This window comes from Salvia splendens, chromosome 18, assembly GCF_004379255.2.
Source record: "Salvia splendens isolate huo1 chromosome 18, SspV2, whole genome shotgun sequence".
Classification (NCBI taxonomy): Eukaryota; Viridiplantae; Streptophyta; class Magnoliopsida; order Lamiales; family Lamiaceae; genus Salvia; species Salvia splendens.
In genome coordinates, this window is record NC_056049.1 from 23,748,804 (window position 1) to 23,768,503 (window position 19,700).

General features: G+C 37.4%; 2 protein-coding genes across 2 annotated transcripts; one reads left to right on the top strand and one right to left on the bottom strand.

Annotated features, from left to right (window-relative positions):
- The first annotated feature begins 12,248 nt into the window (after positions 1-12,248).
- Positions 12,249-14,987, top strand: LOC121777607 (probable sugar phosphate/phosphate translocator At5g05820). Its single transcript, XM_042174913.1, has 4 exons — positions 12,249-13,024; positions 13,346-13,449; positions 13,543-13,771; positions 14,467-14,987. Exons 1-4 carry the CDS (start codon positions 12,575-12,577, stop codon positions 14,611-14,613), a joined length of 930 nt encoding a protein of 309 aa, XP_042030847.1. The 5' UTR covers positions 12,249-12,574; the 3' UTR covers positions 14,614-14,987.
- Positions 14,988-15,644: 657 nt separating this feature from the next.
- Positions 15,645-18,207, bottom strand: LOC121777508 (LIM domain-containing protein WLIM2b-like). The gene is made up of 6 exons (XM_042174784.1): positions 18,011-18,207; positions 17,690-17,878; positions 16,783-16,882; positions 16,668-16,702; positions 16,487-16,576; positions 15,645-16,126 (listed from the first exon to the last, which is right to left on the bottom strand). Exons 2-6 carry the CDS (start codon positions 17,822-17,824, stop codon positions 15,911-15,913), a joined length of 576 nt encoding a protein of 191 aa, XP_042030718.1. The 5' UTR covers positions 17,825-17,878; positions 18,011-18,207; the 3' UTR covers positions 15,645-15,910.
- Between the last annotated feature and the right edge of the window lie 1,493 nt (positions 18,208-19,700).

Sequence of the window (19,700 nt, forward strand, 5' to 3'; positions counted from 1 at the left end):
GCTATGGTCGAGTTCTGTTATTTTCCCCTTTCTTCCCCGCTTCTTTAATCCTCCCCTAGTCGCGATAAACCGTGTTTTCTATCCTTAGGAAATGCGGGCGTGACAGAGTGGTATCAGAGCAATTTTTCTTTCCGCTCTGGACCCGAGAGTCTTTTTCCGTATTAGTCTAGACTTGTTTCGCTAGACTAAAATAATAAATAAAATAAAAGAAGATAAAATAATAATTGTGTATTGAAGGCTCAACATCCCCCTTCGCCACGCTCAACCGTGAAAGAGGTAATTTATTTTTATGAGAATTTTTATGCGAAAGTTTTGGAGAAAGGAAGATGAGAAAATATTTGAGAATGAAAGAGGAGAAAAATGTTTATACGAACAACGAAGTAAAATCTTTCCCTATTTTATGATGTTTGTGAAAAGAGCGAGTTGTGGAGAGGAATGATGGAGTGTTTTTGCCTTGGGATGCTAAAACATTGTGTGTTATACTTGGTTATCTTTAAGTATGAATGATGATGAAGTATGTTGCGAACACAGAGTGCTTATGTTGTAGACTAGATTGTGTATGCGCGAACTGTAGTTTTAAGTTGAAATAATCGATCACTTTCCCGAGTGACAAAAACGAACGAGAATCTGAAAGTTTGGGGTGAACCCCTAATTTGTCAAGGCACGACGAGGCAAGGAGATCGAGAGTGCGAATGGAGGCCGGTGAACCATAAAACTTTTTCTATTCTTGGAATGACGCGAAACGTTAGAGCAGCTTGATGTGTGAACTATTTTACAATTTCCTACGTTTTCCCTGAACGACAAGAGCAAAAAGAATACGAGGAAGATTTCAAGAAGTGGAAGATAGCGAAGACGAAATGAAGTTCCAACCCAAAAGAGGGTGCAAGACAAGGAGGGATGATGCAAAGTGCGCGATTTAATTTAATATAGTCGAATCTCGCGTAATTTATTAAAAGTGGCAGCGATGAGACTTTCAACTACAATGTTAATTAAACGACATGGCGAAGCTGCTTGGAAGACGAGATGATGGAGAAATTCTATATTCGAAGGACGTAAGCAAATTTCGGGACGAAATTTTTGTTAAGATGGGTAGATTGTAACACCCGGAAAAAAAAAGAGAAAAGAAAAGTTAAATTAATCTAATTAAATATTTTTTTCTGTTGACTTAGTCACCAAGCTGTATTAATTTAAATTCTAATTAAAGATTATGCAGAGATTTTCCTTCTCCGTAATCTACAAATGAAATAAATAAAAATATATGAATAAACGTTATCAATCATAATTAATATTGATTGAAACTAACTACCCAGCCATATCCCACCCCTTTTTTTTTCCCACGTTTAAAGATGCATGCCCACATCCCAGCAAAATCTCCAACCAAAATATGTCCGTATATTTACTTCAACCACACAATGCAGTTTTCTCATTCCTCCAAAACAAACAAAAGAGGCACACTGCGAATTCAACATCCATTCTGCCGTATTTTCTTCCTTCCACAAAGTTGAGAAGAAATAGTTATAGGAAGAGAGCCGAGAGTTCCCCAAATTATTTTCCGGCAACTCTTTGCAACAAAGAATTTCGAGAGTTGTTCGGAGTTGTTTCGAGGCTGAAGCGATGAGAAACGGTGGTTGCCGAACAAGTCGGCCTGTGCGAGCAGTCGAGTGATGACGGAGGAACAGAGCTGGCGTGCCTGGATGACTTCCCGTCGGCACGTACCCGAGGTCGGAGAGTCTGGCGGCTGAGACACCGCATCTACGGCAACCAGCGGCAACAGCAGCGTGAACCGCGACGGCTGGGTCACCTCCGCTCCAACAGTGATGACAGACGGCGGCAAATCGGAGCGACGGAAAATTTGGGAGAAACTGTTCAATTTGTCGACGAGAGAGAGTGCACCGGAGATGGAGGGAGAGATCGGCTGGACGACGACAGATAGACGGAGCAGCGGCGAACAGCAGCCGACGGCTCTGTGCAGACGGTGATGGCGGCGAGAAGCAGCGACGACCCTGTGCAGACCGCAACGGCGGCGGTGGCTGGACGCCGAGTACGAATCGACAGCGGTGGCTGGCGGAGTTGGAGGAGCGACTGGTTGGGAGAAATTCGAGACGTGGTGTCGAGAGATAGATGGAGACGGGAGAGAGAGAAATAGAGAGAGATTGGGAGAGAAGAAGATGGGCGTGTACAATGGGGGAAGAAAATAAGGATTTGGGCCTATGGTTTTTTTTTAAAAAAGATTGGGCCTCAGGAAGATATATTTTTTTTTACTTGGGCTATTGTATCAAATACTTCATTTGGGCCAAGTTGTTAAAGAATTAAGTGGGCTGGAGTATTCATTTTGTTGGGTCAAGCTTGGGCAGCCTCAGCAATAATTGAAAGACGGGAAGCATGGACTTAAGGAAGGGAATTCTCCGCGAATCAATTTGAAGTCGAAGTAAGGAATCAGAAAAATTAAACGAACGAGGTGGGCTTTCGAACTAAATACTTTTAAGAGCTTTAGTTTTAATATTTTGATTCGAGCATCATTTTATGTGACAAAATTTCTTTTAATTGAGATTGCAAGTATTATTAATTTTATTCGATGATGATGTGATTTATGTGCTTAAAGTGAAAGTGATGTTATGTGATATACGTGTCGATTTAGCGAGTGCTTTGTGATTTGCTTGACTTGTTGATGTGATGTGAGATGATGCTCGACCTTGACAGAGAAAAATGATTTTATGTTTCAAATACGTTTTTGAGGAAAATAAAGTTTGCAAAGGGAATATCATGCCATGTGTTTGTTTTGAGAAATGCCTATCTGTTTGTTTAGCAAGGGAGTTGTCCCTACTAGACCTATTGAAATCGAATTCGGGTCTGACTAGGGAGTGAGTCCCTACTCAGGCTAGTGTACACCAATGGGGATCGTGAGCCGTCTTTTGGGTCGGCCGGTCTAGTGATCGAGTTTGCGGCCACAAATCTCGTTTCACAGTATGTTGTTCATGTTGACGAGGTTGATGTTGATGAGATTGATGTTGATGTTGATGTTGATGATTATTTAGTGGGGAGTGAGTCCCTACTATGAGTTTAATCGAATTCGGGTCTTAGCAAGGGTGCGTCCCTACTCGGACTAGTGTACACGATGAGGACCGTGAGTCATCGAATGGGTTGGCCGGTTTTCGTGCTCGTGGAAAGTGGCCCCTTACACGGCACCCTAAAGAACAGATATGACAGTTTCTTAAATAATCAAGGAGAAATGGTTGGTTTGAAATGATGAGGAAAAAGGATTTGAGGATGAGTTGAAAGTTGTGTTTGAAATATTTTTAGTGTCTCGGGCCTTTTCAAGTTAAAACCCCGAGGTCACTCAATGGTGGCATGATATACACAACTGTTATAAAAATTGTTTTGGCATTTGTTCACTGAGTGCATCAAGTACTCAGCCCTGCATGTGTTTTCCCTATGTGCAGGTTGAGCGGTGACGAGCGCGGTGGGTGTTGAGCATAAAAGTGAAGAATGTCTATCAAATGTTCAGAATATGTTGTGTCTTCATACATAGCATTATTCTACTCTCGAGATGCTTCCGCTATATATTGTTACTTTTGAGTTGTCGATTGTTGAGATACTCTGATTGTATTCGAGCTATTCCCATTTGTTTCGGGCTATGGTCGAGTTCTGTTATTTTCCCCTTTCTTCCCCGCTTCTTTAATCCTCCCCTAGTCGCGATAAACCGTGTTTTCTATCCTTAGGAAATGCGGGCGTGACATCTGCTGCCAAGGGTAGTAGTACCCGGGCATCGGACCCCATCCACCTCCCACGGGTACCGTGGGAGTTTGAGACTTCTCGTCCCCGGAGTAGGCTCGTTGTTGTGCTCCATTTCTCGTTGTTGATCTTATATAGAAATTAAGATAGAGAGAGTACTCGTTGGCGCGAATGAAAATGATGTGCAAATCGCGAATATATAGTGTTTCGAAAAAAAAAATTCGCTCGCCGATCGGGAGCCTGCAATAGCGGTGAGCGCACCGGCGAGCGCCAAAAATCGGCGAGCCGGTGCGCTCGCCGCTATTGGAGATGCTCTTATGATAATTTTTAAAGTGTTCCTTTAATTTTTTTTATATTATTACTGAATTAGATAAGTTTATGCAATGTATTTATATGTGTATATGCCTATAGGGAGTACTCCACATAATTGTGGGAAGAATGAATTTTTGTATAAAAAAATATTCAATTTCATCTATTAATATTTGTAGTTTATAAGAGATATGATATTAGTGGAGTTAGTTTTAGTAAAAGAGAAATATTGTATGTTTAAAAATAAATAGTTGAATCAAAACCAATAATGCATAAATTCGAAATAAATTATTTATGTTTGCAGATAAATTATAAAATTAAATAGTTAGTATCCGATTTAGATATAATCTAAGTAATTAATTTTAATGTTTATAATATATATGCTACAGTATTCCGGTCCAATCACTGGTTTGACCGGTCGGACCAGTTGAACCATGAACCAGTAGCTTTGTCGGTTTGCTCACAGGTCCGGTTTTTAAAACATTGGTTCTTCCTCAAATCTCACGTGCGTAGACAAATTTGCAAGCCTAATATCCATTATCTTTTATTTTCAATCACAGCCCAATTTTTAATAAGTACTCTTCTTATTATTTTACAACGATCGCTTTTAATATTTATAAATGTTACTAATGATTAATTATGGCATAATTTATTGAGAGGAAATTAGAACTATTGAGTAAATAAGTATCTAGAATTCTAACTGCATCTAATATTTAATCTTAACTTGGTGAAAATCTCATAATTGTCGAGCTAATGAAGAACCAAAGCAGTAATTTATCAAAGTATTCATAAAAAATACTACCACTATATTGTGCTACAATGATAAATGATTAGAATTAAATTTTGCTGGCCGATGTAGATTTCTAGTTGATTATGTCCCCTACTAATATAAATCTTGTTAATTGGTATGTGAAAATCAAAGCCAATAATTTAATTTCACGAATGCCCTCAAATTAATGTAAAAGTAATTGGATGTGTTCTAAATAATTATAGAAGCCCATATGATTTGGAGGCGGCGGTGGAGAGAGTGGCGCGTCCTGGCGATATGATTTGGCGGCGGCTGGCGGCGGCGGCGCCCTCAGCAACAATTTAAGCCTTCTGGCATTCCTCACAAAAGGATTATCCTGCATTGAGGGACAGAAGTGGAAATGGATTAGAAGCAATGCCATGAAGAATGCGAGTTTCATATTTTTTCTAGAAAATTAAATTAAGGAATCTATGTCAATATTATTGCAAAGTTGAGCTTGTATAGAAACAATGTGAAAATGAGAGGAGTGAACCCTTTCCTTTTTTTCTTTTTTATTATATACAAAAGTCAAGTACTATACGTACATATATTGGACCCATACATGTGATTAGGTATGAATAATTTAATTCAGGGATTAGCTGTAATTTTGCGATTAATTTGATTATATAATTGTTTTATAGATTACAAATATACTAAAAAAGTTGTTGATCAATATATTTAAGCTGATTGCCAAAAAAAATAAGCAAAGTCGGTTGATATAATCTAAATAGAAATACAGAAAGTCAAATTTATGATTTATTTATAGTAATTTTTACGCCGAATAATAATAGTAGCTACCTATTTTCTTCTCACATAAGTCCAAAAATTATAAGATAAGCATTTCACAATTCAACTATTCTCGTACGTAGCATTAAAATGGTAAACATTTTACCGCAAATTTTTCTCAAAACACCAAAAGAAATTAACGTATAATACTTAAAACTAAAAATTCCTTTTAGAATAAAAACTGTGTGGAACATCAGAACATGTATGGATTGACTTTCAAAATGTATGGATTCATAAATTGAAATATTCACTCACTTTTTCATTCAAATCCGACAACAAATTTATTGAACAGGATGATGAATTCACAGTATATTTTCATGATCTAAAGGTTGAAAATAGTAGGCTCTTAATCTTTATTAAGATGTGTTTTTATTTTTGCCAACCGTTAATACATATGTTTATATTATATACAAATCATGTAAATTTCTTTTTTGCTATATCATCAGTATTACTTAAAAGCAATAAATTAAGAATTCAATAACCAGAACCCCCTAATCGTAAACTATTATGATATCATCAAACTAATGTTATTAGGGAAGATTAATTTTAAATTTTATACATTTTCTTTGCTTTGAGCTTCAATACAATTATAGTAGTACTAACGAATGATAAATGATACTACACATATAATTGATTAAAATGAAACAAATAAACAATAATCCATACAATATAATCCAATGGAGGATTATAAATTATAGATTTATTCACTAAAAAGGTTAACATCCATAAATTATAATCCATGTGCCAAATCCAAAATTCTCCTCACACACACACAACATTAATTTCTACTTATAACATTATTTTGGAGAAGCTTAACATATCCGGCAAGGAGAGGGTGGCCCAGGCGGCGATCGCGAAGAGCGTGGCACGCCCTGGCGGTGCCACCAGGCGGAGACTGGCTGCGGAGGCCGTGGCAGTGAGATCCTAAGCCTTCTATGGTTGCTCTCATAAGGATTGTGCATTGAGAGAACCAAGTGATTCTGCATTAGTGATAATCCCATCAAGAACAACACTACACAATGTGTAAAGGGGAATTTCATTTTTTTTCTTCCTATATTGGTAAATTTTTGTTACTAAATGATGTGTGTTTGTGACATTGTGTTCTATGAGATCTTATATAATGTAGAGTAATTGGGTTTTTAGAGGTGTGAAAAGTCAAACATTCATTCATAGATGGGATTGTGGAGTTAGGTAAAACTCCTAAATCCTAATAGACTATATTGTGTATGATTATGGAGAAAAATAAAAAAATTCATGGGAGTACTGTTGGCGTTGACTAGGTTTTCCACTTCAATTAGGTAATAGAATAAATAAATAAAGATTCCTAATAAGAGTACATGTACAAGTTACAATCAATAAATATATTCGTGTAGGTATCGAGTTGGGGTCAACTAATGGAGTCATCATTAACTTTAATACTATTATAGTACTACTAATTAATAAAAAAAATTAGAATTGTGTGTTGTGGCTAATATTGAATAAAGTTTAAATGTTATACTTTATATGTATAAATTAAAAGCACAACAAATTGATTTTTGTCAAGCTTCTGTCGTGCACTCGCCTAGTCGGGAGCCGTGGCTCCTAGGGCAAGTACACTGGCTTTGTGCGTGTGAGCGCGTTGTGGGGCTCACCTTAGCAAACAGTTTCTTAAAAAGCAGTTTTACTTCTCCAACCTAGTGTTCTAACGAATTTTCACGTGCTTAGTGGTAGAAAAATTTGCAAGCTAATAATCATTATTACCTTTGTGATTCATTACTATTGAATCGTCGGCGCAAAAGGGCGCCTTATACTCCGCCACATCATCATTCTATCCTCCTATCCTTTCACCTGTAGTGGGACGCCCTAAAGTCCGCCCTATAGGTTTCACTACTATTTTGTTAATTAATTTTTTATGTCTTCAAATATGTCATGCAAAATTATCAAAAAATACTACGATTAAAGGCAAATCCTACATTACTAATTAAAAAAAATTACAAGAGTTATAAATTAAAAAAACACTACGATTAAAGGCAAACACTACATTACTAATCCTTCATTCCCAGCTTGCGGCGCAGATCATCGATCATCCACTTGAGGTATTCGGCTTTGCCCGGGTCCTCGCAATGCATGAGTGCGTGGTGCGTGTCCAACAACGTCCTTCGGTTGGCGGCCGCCACTAACTCCGTGTAGGCATGTCCCGCAGCCGAAGTCGGGGCCAGGGGTCGGGGACCGGGGTCGCGATCGGGGTCGGGGCTGCGGCCTGTGACTGTGAGGATGTCGCCTTCGCCTTGCCCTTGTTCTTGGCAGTCTTGACGCCAATGGGACGCTGGGAGGACATCGGTGTGCCGGAACTCTCATCCTCGTACATCGGCTGGTTTAGGTCCATCGGAGGTGCACTGCTTTCGCTGCTCGTATAATCACCGGCGGCGGTGTTCTTAGTCCTCTTCGTCACAGCCGATAGGGGCATAATCCCTCCTTGGAACTTCTGCTTGTCCTTCAAGAGGAGCCAGGAGTTGTAATGCTTGAAATCGTCGTACAATGAAATGTACTACGCAAGCGCTTTATCGCAGACATCAGTCAAACTCTCGCCGCTGCCCTGCTCCCCTCAAGCACTTCTCGTGCTCCGACGATAACAAATTGACCTACTTCTTCACCTGATCCAAGTGTTTGCGGAGCTGCTCCCTATGGCGCTTGTAGGCGGCCGCCGGCTTGGCCTCATTGTAGTGATCAACGATGCGCTCACAGTACGCGATTTGCTTCTGGTTGTTGGCACACACCGGGTCCTCTGAAATATCAATCCAACACCGGGTCAAGACGATGGTTTCATCCGGGTTGTAGTTCATCCTCACTGGGGCGAACTCTTCATTCTTCTCCGGAGGCGGCAACTTCTGGGCCCTTTGCCTGTTCCGCTTCTTCTTGGTGACGAAGCCCGAGGCGGCGGTAGAGACACGGCGGGGTGGGGCGTGGGCGCGGGTGGGAGACGGCTCCATGTCTGATAACCCGTACGAATCCGTACTGAAATCGGGATCATACTGGGTGTTGGAGTCACAGGGTCGGTATTCATCAGGGTATGTACCCGGCCATCGTGCACCACCACTGAATATCGGACTATTCGGACTTGGGTAATCACCGGGATTCATTTGTGGAGAGGAATGGGAGAGTGAATGGAAGAGGAAGAGGAAGAGTGAACGGAAGTGAAAGTGGTGTACATATATAAATTTTGGAGAATTAAAAAAAGAAAACGCGTTGCATCGTCCGAGGTATCGTCCGCGTGACCCGCAGTGGGGCAGACGATACCAATGGCGATGTGTGGTGGAAGGCCTATTGTCCGCGGACGATACATAGGGCGTGGACGATGCATCGGGCATCGTCCGCCCCACTGTGAATGCTCTAATGTTTAATTATGTATACCAATCAAAATCTGATTAAGTGAATTGGTAATGGTTTATCACTCTTCATTTAAAATTGTGGAATCTTCTCATTTAATCCTAAAATTATACTTGGACCAAGTCAAAATCAATATATTTATAAATGTTAGTTTTTTCTTGATGGAGTAATAAACTATGGAATACTTTATTGATAGGATAATAGGATTAGTGAGCAAATGAACATTACAAGTTTAACTGCATGCATCTAATATTTAATCTTCATTTCTTGAATAATTGTACTATATATCTTAGTGTAGATAGGGAGTAGGAGACTAGGAGTGCTATATTTTACTGATAATTGTATATTATACATGGATCGATTAATCAAATTGAATTTCTCATGCCGAGAGGTAAGAATTTTATTATGTCTCCTACCAATAAATAATCCAATTGATTTGTAATGAAGCCAATAATTTTATTTCATGATTGCCCTCAAAATTAAGTACTGTGAAAATAATTGAGCATATTCTATATCAGACCTGGGTTATTGTAGCCCATATAAGGAATCCATGGCCCGTTTAATATGATATTGGACCTTTGGCCCAGCTAAATAAATAATCTCTCTATAGTCTATACCATAGCCATTGCCAGGATAATTATAATACTAAAATGTAATCTAATGAGTTTAATGTATAAATAGAATAAAAGAGAATATATATTAGAGATAGTAATAATCAAGAGTAAAGTGGTTAATTCTTGCCAAAAAGAATAAATGAATTATTTATCTAATGACACTCTGAAAATGAATACGACGCAATTATCGCAAATTTGCATAATGGAGGGAGCATTATTTAGGGTTGATTGTCTTTAAAATCACATAATTTGGTTAAATTCCTATTTGTTATGTATTTTTTAAAATTTGAATTACAAATCACAAAGTTTTGTAAAATCAGTCTTCATATTTGACCAAATTTTCTCTATATTATTTTATTTCTTATATTTGTAGTTTCTTACTCCAAAACGATATCGTTTAGACGACCACGTCACATTTATATCACTCACCGGTCATTGATATCAATAAAATTTTACATGTATATACCAACTTTGCATCAAATTTGTCTATAATAAGTTGTATTGGGATAATTGTCAATTTTAGAATTTTTATGTTTTGTCTATAAAATTTTAAAAGTTGAAGAAAGAAATAAAATTTGACCAAATTTAATTATTAATATTATGAAAAATAACCCTAGTGTTAATTTTAATTATTGTATTTTGTTTTAGGTTATAGTATGACTGAATAGGCAATTGAAAATCTTTCTTGAAAAGCCCAATAATATGGGATCGTGTGCATTAAGTGTGATTACTACTCAATTTAGGCCTTTGCTTTTCAATTTTCATCTGAATAACATGACTGTTGCGTAGGAGTATTATTTTACAAAAATATAGTCATGCAGTTACTGTGATTGACCATAAAAATGTACTTTTATAAACTTTAATATTGTAAAAAGAATAAATTTAATATTTTTTATTTATGTAATGCTTAACTCTCTTTATTTTACCAGCCCTTTGTTTTTTATTATTTTCACTCCAATGAAGGGTGTAGTAATCTTAAGAAAAAAATGATTTCAAGGTTAATTAAATATTTTACTACATTATTAAGAAATGGATCTCTTTTTCTTAACCAGAATCATAGCAAATCACGATATTATTAACTATTAAATGCAAAAGTTGCTTCCAAAAATTAAGGAATGTTTCAAGGCTTTGTTTTTGAGATACTTTGGTATTTACGAAACTGCATGTGTGTGAAATTCTTTTCCATTTCTGTAAGTTATTATCTCTGGCGCTAATTTATAAGAGAAAAATAATCTAGTTTGGGAAGAGACATTATTACCTAGTTATGGACAATTAACTGAATTAAATGAAATTAAAAGCTAAATAATAACTATATTAATACTACTAATGCAGTATAGCAAACTCTATTTAATAATTTCAAAATTAAAGTATTGTAAAAAATGAAATTGAATAAAAAGTTTACAAAATCAATATAATTATGAGTTGTACTAGCAAATAAAATGAAAAATATAAATAGAAAGACAAACTTAAACAAGTACATTAAAAAAACGAGTGAACAACTCAAAAGTCTCTAATTTTTCCGTTTGTCACACTGCAGGTCCCTAACAAAAAAAAATATCGTCAGACCCTAACCTTAAACATAATCACATATCTTATTTTTTCTGACTAAAATGCTCTTAAGCCATAAAAGGGCATTCTGGTCATCTCAGTAAGAGTGCTGACAGTGACGGCCTGCATGCTGCACAACATCAACTGATCACACATGTTCCTGAATAACTGCGGCATAATTATTATTTTGGATGGATTAAATTTATAAAACTTCTAAACTTCTAAAACTGCCTAAAATTAAATTAAATTGTTACTTTTCCAAAGAAATAAAAAAGAAATACATCATTTTAAAACTATGTACTCCTATTTTAAATATAAATTCATAGATGAACCTTAAATATAAATTATTAGTTCTTTCATCATAGTATATCGAAAAAAATATAAGATGTTGACACAATATTTAATTAAATGATTATTTGTCCAAATCCAATATTTATGATACAGACGAAACAATATTTATACTATGGTTATTTCTCCAAATCCATTTAAACATAAAAAGTACTCCTTTAATATTTTGTTGAATAGACTAAATATCTTTTAATTAATACTATTTCAGTTTATGAAGAACGAGAAATGAATTGAAGAAAAAACCCTTGAAATATAACAAGGGAAATACTATGAAATATGATTTGACAAAAGTTTGGGTAAGGTACAAATCAGTGTAGGTGTGCGCAGAATAGGTCTACATGTTGCGGGTACTTTGACTGAAATGCCCTTCAAGGCATTTGGATATTTTGGTCCGAAAATTAGCTACAAAAACAAAATATGTGATTATGTTTGAGATTAGGATTGTCTGACCATATATTTTTTATTAAGAGCCTGTAGGGTCACAAACGGAAAAGTTAGGGACTTTTCATATAGGTCGCACTACAAAAACTAAATAAAGTCAAATCACCATTTTACTTTTTATACACAACTCTACTCCAATTAGTTAATTACTATACCTAATAATTAATGACTTATGTACGTAAATCGAGTAAGGTCACATTACTAATTTTTTAATTATAAAATCATTTTATACTTATTTAGTAATTACAGTTACATTTTACCTCAATAAAGTAATTAGTTGATCCATCTTAATTTTAACCCAAACAATTCTTCTCTGTTATTAAAGACTTTCTTCTTCACTGACTCTCTGCATACTGTGAATCGCCATTTCTTCATCTCTCTCAATCTCCTTCTCCACCGTCATCTCAAATTCCGATCTTTCTCGTCTCTGTCAATCTAGATCCCTCTGAATTCAGCCAATGCTGCTCTCATGATCAGATTCGGATCCCACATTTTTGTCTCTCCCCATCCACCCCTTTTCAGCCCTAATTGATCAAATCAATCCCAAAACCCCTCACTCCCCCAAATCAATTCTTAAATTATAGACTTCAATCGCTGATTTCCCCAATTGATTTGATCATTTCCCAATCCGAGCATCAGAACAATGTCTGCGATGAAATCCTCGGGCCGATTCTTCACGATCGGGCTGGTGACGTCGTGGTACTCGTCCAACATTGGGGTTTTGCTGCTGAACAAGTACCTGCTGAGCAATTACGGCTTCAAGTACCCGATTTTCCTCACCATGTGCCACATGACGGCGTGCGCGCTGCTCAGCTACATCGCCATTGCGTGGATGAAGGTTGTGCCGATGCAGACCATAAGATCTAGGGTTCAGTTCATGAAGATCTCCGCCCTCAGCTTGATTTTCTGCACCTCTGTCGTCAGCGGCAACATTTCGCTCAAGTACTTGCCGGTCAGCTTCAATCAGGCTATCGGCGCCACCACGCCCTTCTTCACCGCCGTCTTCGCCTACTTGATGACTTTGAAGATGGAAGCTTGGTTGACTTACGTGACTTTGATTCCCGTGGTCACGGGAGTCGTCATCGCCAGTGGGGTATGTATTGATCGGTTTTCTCCTCATTTTTGTTTGATTTGATTTAGGGCTTGCTCTTGAAGAAATTCTTTTGATCGACTATATGAACCGTTTTGATTTTGTATTGGCGAGATGATTTTGTGATGGTGAGTTGTGGGATTCATATAATGAACAATGATTTTGTGGGGTTTATCGATTATAAGAAGGGCTTTAAATTGCAATTTGAATGATAGTAATTGGGAATGGAAGATCTTGTGTTAGTTCTAGCTCGGAAGGATATAGTCATTCTTCTGATTAGTTAATCGAGTGGTATCTGATTTTGGTTTGAATCCTTGCTGTTAGGGTGAACCGAGTTTCCATTTGTTCGGTTTTCTCATGTGTGTCGGAGCAACAGCTGCAAGGGCACTGAAATCAGTGGTTCAGGGGATTTTGCTTTCTTCTGAAGGGTAAGCTTTCTCGTGTTCGCTTACCTGATAATGATATGGAAGAGATCCGTGTCGTTTATGTGGATTCTGAAAAACAATTCGTTTTCATTGAAGGGAAAAATTGAATTCCATGAACCTGCTGTTGTACATGGCTCCTATAGCTGTTGTGTTACTGCTTCCCGCTACACTTTTTATGGAGGAAAACGTTGTTGGTATTACATTAGCATTAGCTAGAGAAGATGTCAAAATTATTTGGTTGCTGTTGTTCAACTCTGCGCTGGCATATTTCGTAAATTTGACCAACTTTCTGGTCACAAAACACACCAGTGCTCTAACTCTTCAGGTATTTTTCTTGTTGTTCATATGGCATAGCTTTTCTCGTATCAATTCTTAATAATTGATCAACTTTTGGTGAAAAGTATCAAACCTTTTCTTTTGCTATTCGCATCTAAAAGGCGAAAAAATGAAGATTGTATCTTTAACTATATGTAGATATTTTGTTTGATAAATACGAACATTCAATCTAAAGAGCTTTTCCTAGCGAATCACCTATACTATTTTCATGTGTGATAAAAGGTTAAAATTTTTGACACTGTTGTTGGGAATGCATATTTCTTGTTCATAGTAACCAGTTGGTGTATTTCAGTTTCTTCACGATCAAGATACATCTGAACTGACCCGTAGAGGCTAATTCAGTGGTTTCAGTTAATGACGGCTTTTATCTTTTCCCTCATGTTTTCTGAGACATTTACTTTAGAATCATTTTGTGTAGAAGTTAAGTGGCTAGGCTGTATGTATGGTTAACATGAGTCTGTTTTCCATCTTGCGGATAGCCTTTCTAGATATCTCTTCCATTTCACAATTCACCTAACTCTGTCGTTGTTTTGCTTGTACCTAATTTTATTTTGGATCAAAATTATATTTTGTTGGAGTATCATAAATCATGATCTTATATTGCACAATACCATGGCTATGTGAAATAATTGTTCGCGGATCCTCAAGCTAAAACTGACCTGTTGTTTCCGTGATGAAAATCAGGTGCTTGGAAATGCAAAAGGGGCAGTAGCAGTGGTAGTCTCCATACTGATCTTCAAGAATCCCGTCTCTGTAACGGGGATGCTTGGATACTCCCTTACCGTCATTGGTGTTATCCTCTATAGTGAAGCCAAGAAGCGCAGCAAATGAAATTGCGGCCATCAACAAAGACGTCATCCATATTGTAATTTGACAGAGCTTGGTCCCGGGAAGACGTATTTTTCCCCAAAGAGCCAAGGAGGAGAGCGAGCGAGCGAGCAAGAAAGGGTTCGACACGTACCAGCAGTAGTGGAGTAGAAGTTTGAATAAAGTGACTCAAACGTCTTAATTTTTCCCAATCATGGCTTCTCAAAGTAAGCTCACTCTTACCTTAATTCATTTGGGAAGTTGATCCATTTACACAGCTTGTGATTATAAATCTTTTACAATGTCAATTAACTATTGACAAACACGGAGTTTATCAATTTGTTATCACCCTTCACCAAATGATACTATATAAAAAGAATACTTATTTGTGCCTAAAATTCGATGTCGTTTCTGTCAAGTGCAGTTCTCTCTCAACTTTGTTACTTTATTGTTCCTTTTTGTGGTTTTCTAATAATTGAAGAAATTCTAATAAAGTAGTAAGTCATGTACATTATCAATTATTAAAATAATTATAAGCTTTTAGATACACTTACTTTGTCAAAATGCACAACATTATGGCATTCACAACTCATTATCCCTTGACCTTTTTATTTGGCCTTGCACCACCTTTTATCCGACAAATTTTGAATTTAGATTGAGTTTGGAAAAAAATAAGTCCTTAAAAGAGAACTTTTTTTTTACAACTGTAATGGGAAAACGCCAATAGTGGCTACCTCATGAATCATTAAACAATTTAGATATCTACAATCCTACACCAAATTTCATTTTTGGTGTGCAAAACTTATCCATTATATCTACAGACTACAATCATAATCGAAAGTACGAATAATAAACTCATTATGGGTCAGATATCTATATATCTGAATTGAAAGTACGAATAATAAACTCTATTCGTTTTATTTTATGGACTATTGCCACGTCAATTTCCCAAAATTCTCTACTGACGTGCATGAAACATCTACCTTTACTAGTTGGGCTAAAGCCCAATAATAGAACCACTATGGGCCCTCCGGCCTATGGGCTAAAAGAACTAATTAACAGACAATAAAATGATGTATTATAGGGGGAAAAAAACATAACATAAGTTTGGCAAATTGTTTGTGAATTTAAATATGTCATTGAAAACAGTGAGGGGAAATACAACTTCCCCCAAATTGTCACCAGCAATGAATGCATTACACTCATAGCTCAAGTAGAAGTTACCTCCAAGTTGCAGGAATCGAAATCAAACAGAAATATGTCGAAAAACACACCCACAAAGGCAAGCTCATGCCGATATAGTAACAATACTGAAGGCGCCTCATGTTGAAGAGTCGGGAACAACAGCAGTCGGGCGTTTCATTGATGCAGACTTGAGCACATGGTTATAGCTCCCCTTTTCTTTGAAGAGCTGTGAAAAATGGGGCTTGCAGTATAGGATGCCGTCTAGGGCAGCATAGTTTGATGGAGTTAGAGAGCATCCTCCGTGAGAACACTTGAAACAAGACTTGTGGTAGCTCAGGCTTTCAACAGTCACCTGTAAGAAATGGTGAAATGAGATGCATTGTATTATTAATATATTATTGTCCCTTGTTGGTATTCGAACTAATAACATACGAGAAAAAGCAAACATCTTTCTGTCAAAAACTGCATTCATCTTCTTAGTTCTTTCAACATAAAGTATTTCCAAGTGAGCCTAATCTATATATAGATGCTTATTGAGTAAAATTTAGGTCGTAAGCGCAGACAGTTAAGGCCAAATGCTACGTGAATATCGCAGGGGCTCAAATGTGCGCTAGGAATAAAGATTTAGCCACATCAGAGCTTTGCAACTAAAATTACAACTTCGGGTTTGCCTCAGATGTCACTCTATCTGATGTTTAATCGGTATCCATACCTTTTCAAGTGGGTAAGCTGTTTTACCACACGTTGCACATTTCTCTTGTGTCCCAGAGAACATGCCTGCAGCCTTGCTAGGAGATCTTGTCTGGAATTTTGCAGAAAAACGGAAAAATGAGTCGGGCTATTTCTTAAGAGCATGGTAAAAACCATATAGGCCTAAATTTTGGAAATTTTACCATCTCAGGAGTTAACTTCTCAGCTGACTTTGCAGCTGTAGAAAATTGCAACGGCGCTAATTAAACAAATGAAAATGAATAATCGTTAACAGATAGAGAGGAGTTGTAGCCTTACGCGATTGAAAGTTCTTGGTGAAACTACCAGTCTCCTTGAAAAGTTGCTCATAGTGAGGCTTGCAATAAAGAACACCCTCCATCGACGAATAACTGCTCAGCTGGGACAAAAGGATGGGAAACACAAATCTCAGTAAACACGATGAGCAGTGTAACAAACATTAAGAGCCCTTAGAAGAATAAAAATGATCATCGCTATTGAAGGATCTACATATTTTATCTTCATATGCGCAAATTTACTCGTAGACAATTTGAGTTTCTCCCAAACTGATCACTAATATCTGACCCGTTAACCAACAAAAGTCGAAAGTATGGTATGCTATACACACCCAATGACCCAAATGATGTAAATATCAACATTTGTAAAGGTATAAGGCGATTAATCGAACAATATGGCTCATGTATCACATGCATTTGCAATCATACATTGCAGAATTGAATAAGAAGTTTAACATCTTCCCAGAGAGACTTTTACCATGAATCTTCATTCAAACATCATATAACTAATACCTTTAACAAGGTTAGGAACAACTCATACGATTCATTTGTATTACCGAGTTCATTCTCACTTCGAAACAATCAATTTATACGCAACAATTAGGTATAATGAGACCCAAACAGAAAACAACAAATGCAAGAAATCACAATGAAACTCCCATATCCCAAAATCACACATAAATATGGTTGTAATCACACCATTTGTTACCAGATCATCCAAATACAAACTTGACAAAAGCCAAATCATGAAACATCAAGAATTAAAAGTCTTAAGCATAGAAAAATGATGGATCTTAGAACTTCTTCCAAAACCAAAGCAGCATACAACAAATGATTGCAACACAAAAGAAATCAAACACCTTGATTTGATCTCAGAAGACACATAACAATGAGAGAGAGAGAGAAGCAACCTTGAGGGTTCCCTTGCAATGGGAACATTTGAAGCAAGATTTGTGATAGCTAACACCATCAGCAGACAACAATTCCACCGGATAAACAGTCTTCTCACAGGCCTTGCATTTCTGCTGCGTCCCAGTGAAAGACATTGTTCTTCTATATCCCTTTCAACCAACCAAAAATCAATAGATCTGCAACAGTCACTGCAAAAAAACTCCAAAATCAAGCAGTCATTTCCACTGCAACAGCCGATCTACAGCTTAAAGCGAGGGATGCACATCAAAATGGAGTCTTTGAGTGAATGTTAAAAACCCATCTGGTCAAAATTACATTACCTCGAAAGAAGAGGGAGAAAAAAAGCAATCAAGGTGCTTGCCGAAAAGCCGTAAAGGTTCAAAATTGGTGGATGGGACTCCCCACCTTGAATCTCACTTTAGTTATGCGTTCTCGACAAGGAGAGAGCACGAGATGATGAAGAATAATGATGATTGTGGAGAGAGAGAGAGGGGTAAATATCTGAGCAGTTTGACTCCTGTAAATGAAGATATTCCTCATGTCAACATGATCTATTTTGTCCTGTTTTTTTTACGGTCAAGGGCTTCCGCAGCTCGGCGATTTTGGTGTGGAACCAAATCGAACCGAACCAAACCGAATCAAACCGAACCGTGCGTTGCGGTTATGGCCATTAGACTACGGGAGGGGTGGGGTAGCTCGCACGAGTAGGGGGAAAAGGTTGGTGATGGGGTACGTACTAAACAAGCCCAATAGCAGTGACGGCCCATCAGCCCAAAGCCCAAGGAAGAGTATCAGTTCGGCATTACCAAAGAGTTCGGCCCCAGCCTACAGCTCGGTAAAAGCCGACCAATCAAGCTCTACTCTCAGATCGGCAAAAGCTGCTCGGCAATAGTTCAGCAGTTCGGTCTCAGTATTCGACCGAACTGGGAGATAGTGGACTCATGCAGAACCTCCACGACCTCCACTACACGATCTATTTAGTGGTGTCAACTCATGCAGGATCTCATGCAGGATAGCGGACCAAACAAAGAGATAGTGGACCCATGCAGGATCTCATGACCTCCACGACATCCACGACCTAGTTAGTGGTGATGCAAGCCACGATCTTAGTTCAATGTATAAATAGAACTTAGATCAGATAGACTAAGGGAAAAAAAGCTCTCTAGACATCAAATATCATATAGCAAGTCTGTATTTGTAAGCTGTAAACCAGATCAAGCAATACAATCTTGCCCTCCTTTCTTCCCGTGGACGTAGATTTACCTCAGTAAATCGAACCACGTAATTCCTTGTGTCGTGATCTATATTTTTTACCTGCATTTATTACCATCAAAAATTCGTCCAACCATCAGTTGGCGAAACGCTTTTATTGATTTATACCATATTTGTATCGACTTAAATGATACATACTACTCTCATTTTTGCATAGAAATTAAGAAAGATGTCTGATTAAATAATTGAAAGATAATAGTAAAAAATACGAAAAAGAAAGAAAGATTATTTTTTGCTAAAAGAATAAATATGTCATTTTGCTTTAGCGTTTCGATAAGGAATACGCATCGCTTTTTCTTGTGACAGAGTGGGTTATAAATAGCAGTTCATTTAAACTCAAAAGAAATTCGGAGAGGCTAAGGGACGGATGGGATGGGATGCTACGAAAAGTTTGAGGTAATGTGCTTGAACGCCATTGCCACCGGTGTTTTTTCCGCTTATAGGACTTATGAATAGTGAATAGAATGAATAATAGATAATTAGACTACTCATAAATAATGAAAGAGATAAGATGATCCATGATAGTTGATGAGGTTGGATAGATTATTGATATTTTGCTTTTTTCGTCAATGGGAGATATCGTGTGGTGTCAAGCCCGACTAAATAGTGGAAGAGTTAAGATTGTAAGGGATAAACGATGAAGTGCAACGGATTTGGATCCCCTGCTCTGCTGTGCACACAGGGGATATGTTAAGGACCTAAATCCCTAACGATCCGATAAAACGGACAATAACGAGA

What these genes read in the sequence shown, in the direction of transcription:
- LOC121777607 (XM_042174913.1), top strand. Translation starts at nt 12,575, where the DNA reads ATGTCTGCGATGAAATCCTCGGGCCGATTCTTCACGATCGGGCTGGTG. An exon ending in ATTTTGCTTTCTTCTGAAGG is followed by an intron (nt 13,450 to 13,542) that starts GTAAGCTTTCTC and finishes TTTTCATTGAAG; the next exon opens with GGAAAAATTGAATTCCATGA. An exon ending in CCAGTGCTCTAACTCTTCAG is followed by an intron (nt 13,772 to 14,466) that starts GTATTTTTCTTG and finishes GATGAAAATCAG; the next exon opens with GTGCTTGGAAATGCAAAAGG.
- LOC121777508 (XM_042174784.1), bottom strand. Translation starts at nt 17,824, where the DNA reads ATGTCTTTCACTGGGACGCAGCAGAAATGCAAGGCCTGTGAGAAGACT. An exon ending in AGAAGTTAACTCCTGAGATG is followed by an intron (nt 16,577 to 16,667) that starts GTAAAATTTCCA and finishes GCAAAATTCCAG; the next exon opens with ACAAGATCTCCTAGCAAGGC. An exon ending in CAGCTTACCCACTTGAAAAG is followed by an intron (nt 16,127 to 16,486) that starts GTATGGATACCG and finishes CATTTCTTACAG; the next exon opens with GTGACTGTTGAAAGCCTGAG.